The sequence below is a fragment of the Sapajus apella genome, unplaced genomic scaffold (genome assembly GCF_009761245.1).
Source record: "Sapajus apella isolate SASKATOON/1434 unplaced genomic scaffold, GSC_monkey_1.0 scaffold185, whole genome shotgun sequence".
Taxonomy (NCBI): domain Eukaryota; kingdom Metazoa; phylum Chordata; class Mammalia; order Primates; family Cebidae; genus Sapajus; species Sapajus apella.
Window position 1 is genome coordinate 1,120,958 of NW_022437125.1, and position 13,628 is coordinate 1,134,585.

The following is a 13,628-nucleotide window of genomic DNA, read 5'->3' on the forward strand; positions in this document are numbered from 1 at the left end:
CCAGCCTGGGTAACAAGAGCGAAACTCCATCTCAAAAAAAAAAAATAAATAAATAAATAAATAAATAAATAAAATAAAATAAAAAATTTTTTTTTTGCAGAGATGGGGTCTCACTATGTTGTCCAGGCTGGCTGCACACTCCTGGGCTCAAGTGATCCTACCACCTTGGCCTTTCAAAGCGTTGGAATTACAGGCATGAGACACCACCCCGGCCCCATCTCTCATCTAAGTGTGTCTCTGAAGCTACTGAGCACTGTGACACACTGCAAAGATGAAACTCTGCACACACATTCCCGTCATTTATTTTTTTTTGAGCTGTCTCGCTCTGTCACCCAGGCTGGAGTGCAGTAGTGTGATCGCAGCGCACTGCACCCTCCACCTCCAGGTTCAAGTGATTCTCCTGTCTCAGCCTCTGAGTAGCTGGGACTATGCAGGTGTGCACCACCACGCCTGGCTTTTATAATTTTAGTAGAGATGAGGGTTCACGATGTTGGCCAGGCTGGCCTCGAACTCCTGACCTATAGGTGTGAGCACCATGCCCAGCATCCCTTCCTCTTTACTGACTACCAGCCACTGTTACAAGTGCCTTCACTTTCACAACGGCCCCATGGTGCAAGTACATTATCCATATTTTACAGATGAAGAAACTAAGGCACAGAGTGAGGAACTTGCTTAAGGTTACAGCACTGGTAAGTGGTAGAGCTGGGCTCAGACCTCGGCAGTCTGATTCGAGTCTACGTTCCCTTTTCATTTACATATTTATTTATTTTTCTGAGACAGGGTCTCGGTCTATTGCCCAGGCTGGAGTGCAGTGATGTGATCTTGGCTCACTACAACCTCTGTCTTCTGGGTTCAAGCAATTCTCCTGCCTCAGCCTCCTGAATAGCTGGAATTACATGTGTGAGCCACCACACCCGGCTAATTTTTTTAATATTTTTAGTAGAGATGGGGTTTCACCATGTCGGTCAGGCTGGTTTCGAACTCCTGGCATCAGGTGATCCACCTGCCATAGCCTCCCAAAGTGCTGGGATGACAGGCGTGAGCCACCCCGCCCAGCTCTTTTATTTTGAGAGATGGTGTCTTACTCTGTTGCCCAGGCTGGAGTGCAGTGGTGCCCAGAGAGCTCACGGCAGCCTTGACCTCCTAGGCTCAAGCGATCCTGTTGCCTCAGCCTCCTGAGTAGCTGGGACTATAGGTGTGTGCCACCACACCCAGCTAAATTAAAAGAAATTTTTTTTTTTTTTTTTTGTGGAGGTGGGGGTCTTGCTATGTTGCTGAGATGGGAGGATCGCTTGCGCCCAGGAGTTCAAGGTTGCAGTGCGCCGTGATTGCACCACTGCACTCCATCCTGGGTGACAGAGCAAGATGTGTACTTTTTTTTTTTTTTAAGACAGGGTCTCACTGTGTTGCCCAGGCTGGAGTGTAGTGGTGCAATCATAGCTCACTGCAGCCTTGACTTCCTGGGCTCAGGTGATGCTCCCACCTCAGCGCTTTGAGTGGATGGGACTACCAGCCTGCGCTACCATGCCTGGCTAACTTTTAATATTTTTTTGTAGAGATGGGGTCTCATTGTGTTGCCCAGGCTGGTCTCAAATTCCTGGGCTCATGCGATCCGCCCGCCTTCCAAAGGATTATAGGCATAAGCCACCGCACCCTGCCAGGACCTTGTGCATTTCAAAAAAGAAAAGAAAAGAAGAGGCTGGCCTGGGATGATGTGTCACTGATGTGTATCACTGCTGCCTGGCGCAGAGACCATATACTTCTTGCTGTCCAATAAATATGTCCATGTGGGGTGTCACCCATTCTCAGCTAAGTCTCAAAACACCCTCATGAGGGTGTACGAGGTCTCGCCCTCAGCACGTGAGCAAGCTTGCTAGGATATCTACTGCCCCCAAACCCCTTGCAGCACCCAAGAAATCAAAATGATCTGCCCAAGGCGGCACAGAAAGTGCCAGTGGAAGAAGCTGACTGTCCATCCCCCGCTTCAAGTATAGAATTCTTTCTACTGAGACCCAGCAGTTTCTAACGAGGGTGTCACCAAAGCCCTCGGGACAACATGATGGAAAGAAGAGACTGGACTTCGCAGGCTCTCTTGGTTTGCCAAGATGGGAGCCCTCAACGTGGCACCCAGCCAGGCTGGTCTGACGGTGACAGCAGCTAACCCAGGCCCCAGGCACAGCCAGGAGCGCTCGTGACCAGATCTTCCACTGCCCCATGGCTGCCCAGAGCGGCCACTCTCTGCCTTGATTCAGTGGCTGAAGCAGAGTCTACTGTGGCAGCTTTTCCCTCTGACCTGGTTGTTCCATTATTTGAGAAGAAATTTCCAGCTTGGACAACATGTGATCTCCAAGGTTCCCTAAGCCAGTTTCTAATCTCTGGTTAGCGGTCACCACAGCACAGTGAGAAATGCACCTTAAATTAGCCAGGTGTGGTGGCGGATGCCTGTAGTCCCAGCTTCACTCTGGAGGCTGAGGTGGGAGGATCGCTTGAGCCCAGGAGGCGGAGGTTGCAGGGAGCTGAGACAGCGCCACTGCACTCCAGCCTGAGTGACAGAGTGAGACCCCATCTCAAACAAACAAAAAAATAAAGAAATACATCTTTGGGGAGGCGTTTATACTACAAAGCCATGGTGGCTGGCTCAAGTGAGAACTCAGGTGTGACTGAGGGCGGACGCATGATCAATGCTAGGGCCCACACCATTGCCACACAAGGGACTCCTTTTCCACCACACACAGAGACTGCTGCTTCTGTGAATTACACAACCTACTCTCAGTCTTCCAGAGAGCCTGTGCCAAGGCGTGCCAGAGAATGATCCAGCTCCTGAGGAGAGGGCACCCTGCTGGTAGCTGGGATGTAGCACAGATGCCATGCGGGGGCGAGGAACATGGTCAGTTTCTTTTCTTTTTTTTTTTTTTTGAGACACAGCCTTACTCTGTCGTCAGCCTGGAGCACAGTGGTGCAATCTCGGCTCACCGCAACCTCTGCCTCCCAGGTTCAAGCGACTCTCCTGCCTCACCTTCCAGAGTAGCGGGATCACAGGTGCCCGCCACCACACCCGGCTAATTTTTGTATTTTTAGTAGAGACGGAGTCTCACCATGTTGGCCAGGCTGGTCTCAAACTCCTGACCTCAGGTCTGCCCGCCTCAGCCTCCCAAAGTTCTGGAATTGCAGGCCTGAGACACTGTACCCGGCTCAGGGTCAGTTTCAAGGACATTAACCTTGCTGGTTGGCACCTGTCCCTGAAATAGCTGTGACCGTCCAAAAGCCTAAAGCCTACCTGAGAACTCCACTAGCAATCACCTACACATCCCAAGTTTCCTTTCCTCCTTTCCACAGTATCCCGAAAAAAATTTTTTTTTTTTTCGAGACAGGGTCTCACTCCTTCAGAGGCTGGAGTACAGTGGTGCAATCTTGCCTCACTGCAGCTTCAAACTCTCAGGCTCAAGTGATCCTCCCATCTCAGCCTCTTGAGTAACTGGGACTACACGTGTGCATCACCACACCCGGCTAATTTTTGTATTTTTTGTAGAGACAGGGTCTCACCAGGTTGCCCAGGTTGGTCTCGAACACGTGGGCTCAGGCAATTTGCCTGCCTCCGCCTCCCAAAGTGCTGGGATCACAGGCAGGACCACCAGTCTACCCTGAAATCTGGTGTCTCAAGAACACTGAGAAGAGGCACCGTGGCTTTCAAAGAAGCAATGCTTTGCAAACCAACCGCCACAGTCAGTCATACCTGCAGTCTCGCATCTGTCCATTCTGTCTGCCTTTCTGTCTGTTGGAAGTTTCTTTTCATGGTTACCATTAGGATAAATGCCCCGCACCCTTTTTTTTTGACATGGAGTTTTGCTCTTGTTACCCAGGCTGGAGTACAATGGCATGATCTAGGCTCACTGCAGCCTGTGCCTCCCAAGTTCAAGTGATTCTCTTGCCTCAGCCTACCAAGGAGCTGGGATTATAGGCACCTGCCACCATACCTGGCTAATTTTTTGTATTTTTAGTAGAGATGGGGTTTTGCCATGTTGGCCAGGCTGGTCTCGAACTCCTGACCTCAGGTGATCTGCCCGCCTCAGCCTCCCGAAGTGCTGGGATTACAAGCGTCAGCCACCGCGCCCAGCCAAGGATAAACATCTCTACGCACCGAGTGACGGTTTACAAAGCACTGTCATGCATTTGTGGACAGGTGCCTGTCTCTGTGACCTTGTTTACTTTCATGCCAGCTCTGGGAGGTCGGCAGCACGATCCGATCCCCATTTTCCAAAAGCAAACAAGGATGCCACCAGATTCAAAGCATCCTTACCTCTCACTCTCATCTGCGGCCTTTTCCGCCTCCTCCAGCTTCTGCAGGGCTGTGGCCAGTCGTTCCTGAGCCCTGTCCAGCTCCTCCTCAACGAGCTGGATGCGTCGATTAAGGGCGGCCACATCACCTTCAGCCTGGGGGGGTTGGAGATGCAGCCAAGTTAAGAAGTATCGGGCCACCCACCAGTGGAAACCTCTCACGTATCCTGCCCTCCATTAACCCAATTTCCCCCTCACAGCCCACCCAGGAGTCCAGGCCATAAGGAATTGACACTCGTACCAAAATTTCAGTATGATCTTCCCTGAAAATGTCCGGGAAATACACCCACCACTTGATAGCAAAAGGCGAGTGTCCCAGTACAAGACAGGGAGTTGAGTCAACGCAGGAGACGAACATACCATGTGCTTTGAGATCAGTGTCAGCGCTGGCCTCCCCAGCAGCTCACAATAGACCCAACGTTAAGCTAAGACCTAAGATAGGCTGTTCTCTGAAAAAGGCGCACAGTGTTACCGCGTAGAGTTCTAGGGCCCACTGTGGGATTCCTAGAAAGCAAGGCCATCAGTGACCTGGCTTATCATGTCCTGTGGCTTCCGCTCCCATTCACCGGAATGGCAAGATAAATCCAAGAATATGAAGCCCTCAAAAGGTGGGGCAGCCTTGTTGGAATTCCATCCTTCCATCAGCCTGGCTGAGAGATGGCAGGACAAAAAGATATGAAAAGGGAAAGGAAGCTTGGTTGCAGGCATGGAAGACATACCCCAACAGTGTTATTGGCTCTTCGAGGTGTTTTTACCTACAAGGAAGGAAGTACAATGGAAAGCAATAAAGCAGGAACTCCAGGGCCAAAAAGTGCTGGGTTGGAATCCCCCGATTTGTCATTTTCTTTTCCTTTTATTTTTTTGAGATGGAGTCTCTCGCTGTCACCCAGGCTGGAGTGCAGTAGCACGGTCTCAGCTCACTGCAACCTCCACTCCCAGGTTCAAGCGATCCTCCTGCCTCAGCCTCCCAAATAGCTGGGATTACAGGCACCCACCACCATGCCCGGCTAATTTTTGTATTTTTAGTAGAGATGAGGTTTCACCATGTTGACCAGGATGGTCTTGAACTCCTGACCTCAGATGATCCACCTGCCTCGGCCTCCCAAAGTGCTGGGATTACAGGCATAGCCACCGCGCCCAGCTACTTTGTCATTTTCATAGCCCCGTGGTGTTGGGAAAGTTGCTTCACTGTACTGGCCCTCTCCATCCCAAAGCCTGGTTAGTTATAGGACTGCCTTGAGGCTGTAACTCCAGGATGTGGCTCTGCTTACCCCCAGCAAGTGGGACGTGCCAGAGAAGTGCATCTCTTACTGCCATGGTTTTATTTTACTGCAATTTCATCCTCACACACTGCACCCATTTTACAGGTGGAGAAACTGAGAGGCCCCACCAGGGGAAGTGGTTTTGTTCAGTGACTCAGTTGGTAAGATATGAATGGCCTCTTAAGGCCCATCCAGGGCTCTTCCTCGTCAGAACCTGTCCCCTAGGTCCTGCCAGGGCTTTGAGGCCAGGCAAATTTTCCAGTGATGCTACTCTTCAGAAGGAATATTGAGAATAGGTCAAACAGGCCTCAATCGAGGGAAAAAAGAAAGCCACACTAGCTTTTTCCTATCAGGGCAAATGAAGAATCCCTGAATTGGGAAGGCTATCAAAATTATTAGGAAGGCCGGGTGTGGTCTCACACCTGTAATCCTACCACTTTGGGAGGCCGGGCAAGTGGATGGATCACATGAGGTCAGGAGTTTGAGACCAGCCTGGCCAACATGGTGAGATCTTGTCTCCAATAAAAAAACAAAAAACTAGTTGGGCGTGGTGGTGGCACCTGCAATCCCAGCTACTTGGGAGGCTGAGGCAGAATAATCGCTTCAATCCAGGAGGCGGAGGTTGCAGTGAGCTGAGATTGCACCACTGCATTCCAGCCTGGACAACAGAGTGAGACTGTCTCAAAGAAACAACACAAAACAAAAAAAAAAACGGCCAGGCACGGTGGCTCACGCCTGTAATTCCAGCACTTTGGTAGGCCGAGCTGGGCAGATCGCCAAGTCAGAAGTTCGAGACCAGCCTGGCCAACATAGTGAAAACCCGTCTCTACTAAAAATACAAAAATTAGCCAGTGTGGTGGTGCACCTGTAGTCCCAGCTACTTGGAAGGCTGAGGCAGGAGAATTGCTTGAACCTGGGAGGCAGAGGTTGCAGAGAGCTAAGACCACACCACTGACCTCCAGCCTGGGTGACAGAGAGAGACTCCATGTCAAAAAAAAAAAAAAAAGAAAAGAAAATAAAAAATTATTAGGAAACCACTTCCTGTCCTGCTCCCTAATTTCATATGGGAAAAAAAAAAGAACGAGGTTAACGTGGCTGAAAGACACAAGCGGAGTCAGGAAGGCTTCTCAGCCCCATTCCTAGAAGCAGACGGGCACTCACATGGCGTTTCTGATTGCAGCGTCCTCTGAAACACCAATACAGACAATCCATGAAAACAGCTGATGAAACTGCCTTCAGAAACGCCACTCAGGCCTTCCCATGAATGGGTGCCTTTCATTCTTTTTAATTGCATAGATCTTAACTCCTCCTACCACCTTCAGTAACTGGGGCAGGAACTGATGTTGCAAAAAAAAAAAAAAAGCCAACACCATTATCCAATTCCAGGACATTTTCATCACCCGCCAAAAACAAACAATCAAAAACAAAAACCGCGTACTTATTAGCAGTCAAGGAATTGATTTGAAAGATCAAACAGAGGTGCTTGATTCATGAGCTGTCTTTTAAGAAGTGAGTAGCCCTTACGTGGGAAATTCTGAATCCTGGCAGCCAGTGCTATTGGCAGATTTTCAGCTGTCTGGAGCTGAGAGATACACGCATATCTATACACGCATACATATATATGTATTTTTGAAAAACTGCTAGTCACTGCCAGTCATTTTGGGTTCCGCCCCTTCCTGCAATCAAAGCCTTCCACAGGCTACAAAGGATTTCCCTTATAAGGTAAAAGAGGCTTGCTAGATACATGTGGCAAAGGAACAGGAAGATGTCAGTTAATCACACAAAAATCTAAACGAAACCAGCTGTCGGGAAACAGGCCCAGAAGTCTACCACATGCCGGCTCCTGGCTTATTCTACAAGAGTGAGAGTTTTTTTTTTTTTTAACCCACCCCTCTTCTTAGTTCCTTTTGCCCTGGGAGAGGTTTTTCCCTCTCCCAGACAGAGAAGCATCCTTTGCTTTTTCAAGAACTTTTTGAACTTGTGAGTCTTCAACTTTCCAAAAAACATCTTCCCTCCCAACCAGACGGTCCCACTCCTAAGTCTTGGCTTGCGGCTGAGGGCCATTTTGAAGCCGAGTTAATTGTCCTCTAGCGAGATGACTTGGGATGAGATCAGAGGGAGAGCTGTGTCGGTTAAGTGTGAGAAAGAGGCCAGACCGGCTACCGATTGAGGCTTACACCGGGTTTCTAAGGACTCTTCAGGCCACAGCAATCCTTACAGGATTAAACGCTTCAACCAGGGCCCAGGCTGCAGTCCCTATCTGGACCCTTCCCAGACCTGGCAATTCACACCACCAATTCCATCTGGCCAGGCACCTATTGCCCCTCTAGGGTCCCCACCTGAGCCTTAACACTTACTTAGCTTTCAGGACTCTTGGGCTTCAACCTCTACCCGCACTGCCTCCCCATCCCCCCACACCATACAACTTTCTTGCCTCTGAGTCTGTGCACACTCACTTCTTTGATCCCAGTAAACTTACTTATTCTACAAGACCCTGCTCAACCTCCATTTTGGAGCCTCCCCTGTCATGCTCCCGTAACTGCACAGAAAACCCGTGGAATGCAAATCTCACTTCATCAATGAGTCAGTTCCTCTATCTCCATTCCTCTGTGAGCTCTTCCCAGGGCAGAGGGAAGGCACAGAAAACACAACTGAGGCCGCGCGGGGTGGCTCAGGTTTGTAATCCCCGCACTTTGGGAGGCGGAGGTGGATGGATCACTTGAGGCCAGGAGTTCGAGACCAGCCTGGACAACATGGTGAAACCCCATCTCTACTAAAAATACAAAAAAATGCCGGGCGCGGTGGCTCACGCCTGTAATCCCAGCACTTTGAGAGGCCGAGGCGGGCAGATCACCTGAGGTCAGGAGTTTGAGACCAGCCTGGCCAACATGGGGAAACCCTGTCTCTGAAAACAAAAAAAAATTTAGCCGGGCGTGGTGGCGCACACCTGTGATCCCAGCTACTCGGGAGGATGAGGCAGGAGAATCACTTGAACCCAGAAGGTGGAGGTTGCAGTGGGCTGAGATCGGGCCACTGCACTCCAGCCTGGGCGACAGAGCGAGACTCTGTCTCAAAAATAAAAACAAAAAACAAAACACAATCTAACAGTTACAAAGCACCAGGCTCCACGCCTGAGATTTTACTCCTGGGACCCTCCCTGCTACTCTGAGGGGTCGGCATTCTTATCAATCCTACTCACAGATGGGGGAAACAGGTCCTAGATTGTAAATATCAGGTCACACAGCTGGTAGGTGGCATGAGATGGGACCAGAATCCAGATCTGTCCCCAGCCCCTGGCGGTGCCACCATCTGTCCCGAGGGACAGCCAGGGGATGATGCTGAGGAGGTGGTGAAACTCCCTCCTTTTTCAGACCCATTGTCTGTCTCGGGCCCCGCGACTCCTGGCGGAGGCGCACTGCAGGCGCTCAAACGATCGTGGGTCCAGGGCCCAGCGGTAGCGTTCCCGGGGCCTTCTGGAGGAAGGCAGGGTCCCGCCGCCCAGGTTCCCGCAGGAATCAGCTGGAGAAAGGCGGGCGGCTCGGGGCTGAACTTCCGCCACCCTCCCCCCCACCCCGCCTGCAGCAGACACGTCGCCGCCGCGCCCCTGGGAACGGTCGGGGAAGTCCAGGCAGGAGCTGGGAAGCGGCGACAGAGCCGAGAAAGTGCGACCCCCTCCCCAGATCCCCGGACCGCCGCCGAAACCCCGGTCGGCCGGTCAAACCCCAGACAATAGAAGCTCCACGTTTCCATCCTCACTCCCCGCCCCCAAGTCCAGCCGCGGGTTTCCCTCCGCCCAGGACCCCGGCGCCAGCCCCGAGCCGGAGCCTGCACGGTGCACCCCTCCCGCCGCTCCACCTCTCCACCCGGGGATCGCGCACCTCCTCGGTCCCATCCCCCATTTCCCGCGCAGCCGGCCCCGCCCGACCTGGATGCGGCGCCCCCTCCCCAGTCCCAGGCCCAGGAGGGAGGACGGCGGCGGAAGAAAGGGGTCCCGGGCGCGGGGAAGCGGGTCAGCGACCGGGGCCCGAGGACTGCGCGAGGGCGCGCGGGGGAGGCTGCGGGCGCGGGGCCGGGGCAGGGGCGCTCACTTTCTCGCGCCGCTCGCGCTCGCCGTCCAGCTCCCGCTGCAGGCCCTGCGCGCGGTCTTCCGCCTCGTCCGCCTGCTGCTGCAGGGCCTGGATCTTGCGTTTCACCGCCTCCAGGGAGTTGAGGCCGGCCATGGCGCAGAGGCGCAGAGGCGCACGGGCAGCGGCGGGCGCTCGGCTGGGCTCGGCTCGGGCAAGAGCTGCACGGCCGCGCCCCGGCCCCCCAGCCTTTGCCTGCGCGGAGGCCGCCCCCGCCTCTCCCCGCCCCCGGGCAGGCCGCCGTCGGGGCGATGAGGTCACCCGGCCGGGCCGCCGACGTCAGCACCGCTGGGGGAGGGCCTGACGTCGGCACCGCTGGCCACAGCTGCTGGAAAGTGCCCCTTTTCGGGACTTATTTGGAGAAAGCGCCGGGAGGCGCCGCCTGCTCCTCCTCCTCCTCCTCCTCCTCCTGCGGCGCTCCCCGCCCACCCGTCCGCCCGGCCCCGCCGCGGGCTCCCGCATCCCTGCGCTCGTACGTCGGAGGCTTTCTTCTCCGTGAGCTCCAGCTTCTCCTGCGCGTCCTTCAGGTTCTCGGAATATTTGTCCAGCTCGTCCTCGGTCCCTTTTAGTTTCTTCTGGAGGTGCGTCAGCTCTTCCTCCACCTGGGGACGACAGAGCGGGGGACGGGTCAGCCTGGGGACTGGGGCACGTCCCCGAGGTGCAGGGGTGCCCACCCATATTCACAAGCGCCCTGTCGCTCTCAGGGCCTCAGTTTCCTCATCTGTAAAACAGGGGTTACCATAGCATGCACCACGCCATCCATGGTTACCTGATAGTAGGATTGTCACATCGTCCTTCCCTCGTCCTGAGGACCAGCTGTTTTAACCTTATTGGGGCCCCCAGGACTGAAGGGAAATCGATGGCAGCTTTTGGGAAACCGAAGATGCCACACATTTTCCAGAAATACACACATTCCGGTTTCAGGGGTGCAGCCTCACCATGATCTGGGGTTAAGCAGTCTCATTCTCTACGCCTGGATCCCCCCACATCCTTGTCCCCAGACTTTCTCCCTTTTGCTCTGACCTCAACACGGGCAGCCAGAGAAACTTTCTAACAAATACATCTGCCCGCCCTCTGCCTAGAGCCTGCTATGGCTCCCTATGGCCCAAGGCAGTGGTTTTCAGACTGTCTCACCAAAATACTCTGAAGGGCTGAAGGGCTCAGATCTAGTGCCTCATTTCCGGGCTTTGGGCTTGGCTAGAAGAGACTCACAGGATCACTTTCTTTGAAGGCTCAGGTTAAGTCGTTAAACATTTTTGCATATAGGCCATGTTCATTTTAATAAAATGTCCCCTACTTTCCCTAAATTTTCAGTCCTCTGTTTATCCCAAGTCTCTGCCCCTATCCTCCCACCACTCCCAGTTTGAGATGCTCAGGTCAATGGGACACAAACCACAGCCCCCATCACCTCTCATGTTTGTCACCCCCCTGCCACACCGATCGTGAGCCGGCTCAAGAAGCCTTTCCTGTCACCTCCAGGCTCTAACTCCCTCCCTGGGCCCCCAACTCTGGATTAGGGTGATCATATCCAGTTCATGCCTGGATCTGAATTTTTTTTTTTTTTAAAGTCTCACTCTGTGGCCCAGGCTAGAGTGCAGTGGCATGATCTCAGCTCACTCCAACCTCTGCCTTCTGGATTCAAGTGATTCTCCTGCCTCAACCTCCCAGGTAGCTGGGATTACAGGCACACACTACCACGCCCAGCTAATTTTTGTATTTTCAGTAGAGATGGGGTTTCGCCATATTGGCTAGACTGGTCTTGATCTCCTGACCTCAAGTGATCTGCCTGCCTTAGCATCCCTAATAGTTGGGATTACAGGTGTGAGTCACCACACCTGGCTTGGATCTGTCTTTTGCCTCAGATCGTTTGAGACTCATCTTGTTCCTGCTCCAGGGTGGGCAAGCAGCCCCCACCGAGCCAAGCTTCATTCTCCTGCTTCCTCCCCACAGCAGGAGGCTCAGAGAGGTGGAATGACTTTCCCCAGGTCACCTAGCACAGGGTTTGAGCCCACGTCTTCTGAAGATAAGCCTATTATGAACTGAATGCTTGCTTCTGCCTCCTCTCCAATTCATATGTTGAAGCCCTCATCTCCATGTGATGGTAATTGGTGATGGGAGCCTTTGGAAGATGATGAGGTTTAGGTGACATCTTGAGGGTTGACCCACCATGATGGGATTAGAGCCCTCATGGGAAGAGACCAGAGCTTGGTTTTCCTCTTCCCATGGGAGGACACAGCAAGAAGGTGGCCGTCTGCAAGCTAGCTAGAGAGCCCCCACCAGACATGGAACCTGCTGGCACCTTGATCTTGGACATCTAGCCTCCATACTGTAAGCAATAAATGTCTAGTATCGAATCCACCAGTCTGTGGTGTTTGTTATAACTGCCTGAGCTGACGGAGAAGAAACCCTTGATCTTGTTCCTCACACCAGGCCAGCTTCCCTTCCTCCCTCTCTGACTCTTTCTTCCTGAAGAGGGTATGCTTAAAAAGCTGTCGTGCCTGTGGCTCCAGCTCTCAATCCTCTCTGGGTTACAGGCTCACCCCTGAGAGGATGTGCAAGATGTACCAGGTGCCCCGTGTGTGTGTGTGTGTGTGTGTCTGTGTGAGTGTGTATGAGCACTATTGTTATTTTATTTCTGAGACTGAGTCTCGCTCTGTCACCTGGGCTGGAGTGCAGTGGCGAGATCCCAGCCCACTGCAACCTTTGCCTCACGGGTTCGAGCAGTTCTCTGCCTCAGTCTCCCGAGTAGCTGGGATTACAGGTGTGCATCAGGTTTTTTGTATTTTTAGTAGAGACGGGGTTTCATCATGTTGACCAGGCTGGTCTTGAACTCTTGACCTAGTGATCCACCCACCTCGGCCTCCCAAAGTGCTGGGATTACAGGCATGAGCTGCCGCACCCAGCTGTGTGTGCATTTTTTGGCTTTTTTTTTTTTTTTTTTTTTTAAGATATGGTCTTGCTTTGTCTCCCAAGTTGGAGTACAGTGGTGTGATCATAGGTCACTGCCTCAACCTCCTGGACTCAAGTGATCCTCCTGCCACAGCCTCCCAAGTAGCTGGAAAGTGTGAACTTTTAAAAGGCTGTATCAGCAGCCTGGCCAAGACGGTGAAACCCCGTCTCTACTAACAATACGAACATTAGCTGAGCATGGTGTCGGGCACCTATAGTCCCAGCTACTCAGGAGGCTGAGGCAGGAGAATTGCTTGAACCTGGGAGGCGGAGGTTGCAGTGAGCCGAGATTGCACCACTGCACTCCAGCCTGGGTGACAGAGCGAGACTCCATCTCAAAAAAAAAGAAAAAAGAAAAAGAAAAAAGGTATTCAGGCTTCCCATCTTGGGGGCTGCTGGAGGATGGGGTGGAGGCTGGCAGCTGGAGTTCAGCTGAAGTCACTGAGGTGACCTGCAAAGGTCTCTAGCTGAGGCGCTGCAGAGAGCAGGGAGGGCTATTCTGTCTGAAGTCCCCAGGAACATCCCAAGCCCAACCCAGGGCTGCCTGTGGATCAGGGCAAAGTCAGAGTCTATAGAGCCTGACCTTGACCTCCAGGCTGGGATCCTGAAATCCTGACTCCACATCCAAGCTCTGTGACCCCCGTCCCCTTTTCTGGCCTCAGTTCCTTCATCTGTAGAACAGAAGCCTTGACATGCTGGTCTCTGAGCATTCCGGCAGCTGCTTTTGAACTTCTGCCTTGACTGAGAAAATGGGCCAGTTTCCTCAGAGAAGTTTCATAGGTTAACCCTGACCTATAGCGTCCACCTGACTTCCTTCCAGATCCGTGGATCACAGCATTTACTGAGTGCCAGCTGTGCGCCGAGTACAGGGCTCTCCTACCGTGTTGGAAGACAAAGAGCAAATCTGACAGCACTGGGCTCATCGGGATGTGAAGCTGGTTTGGGTGTTTTGTTTTTG

General features: G+C 52.8%; 1 protein-coding gene across 4 annotated transcripts in view; it reads right to left on the reverse strand.

Annotated features, from left to right (window-relative positions):
- The window catches only part of TPM4 (tropomyosin 4), a 36,877-nt gene that overhangs the window by 17,228 nt on the left and 6,021 nt on the right, over nt 1-13,628 (reverse strand). For 2 of the 4 annotated variants that reach the window (XM_032268697.1, XM_032268698.1), the window contains exons 2-3: nt 10,198-10,323; nt 4,298-4,431 (exon numbers count right to left, since the gene is read on the reverse strand). In XM_032268697.1, coding sequence (XP_032124588.1) covers nt 4,298-4,431; nt 10,198-10,323 — 260 coding nt within the window. Of the gene's footprint in view, nt 1-4,297; nt 4,432-9,685; nt 10,075-10,197; nt 10,324-13,628 lie in introns of those variants that run through there. The other 2 variants (XM_032268699.1, XM_032268700.1) reach the window with 2 other exon arrangements.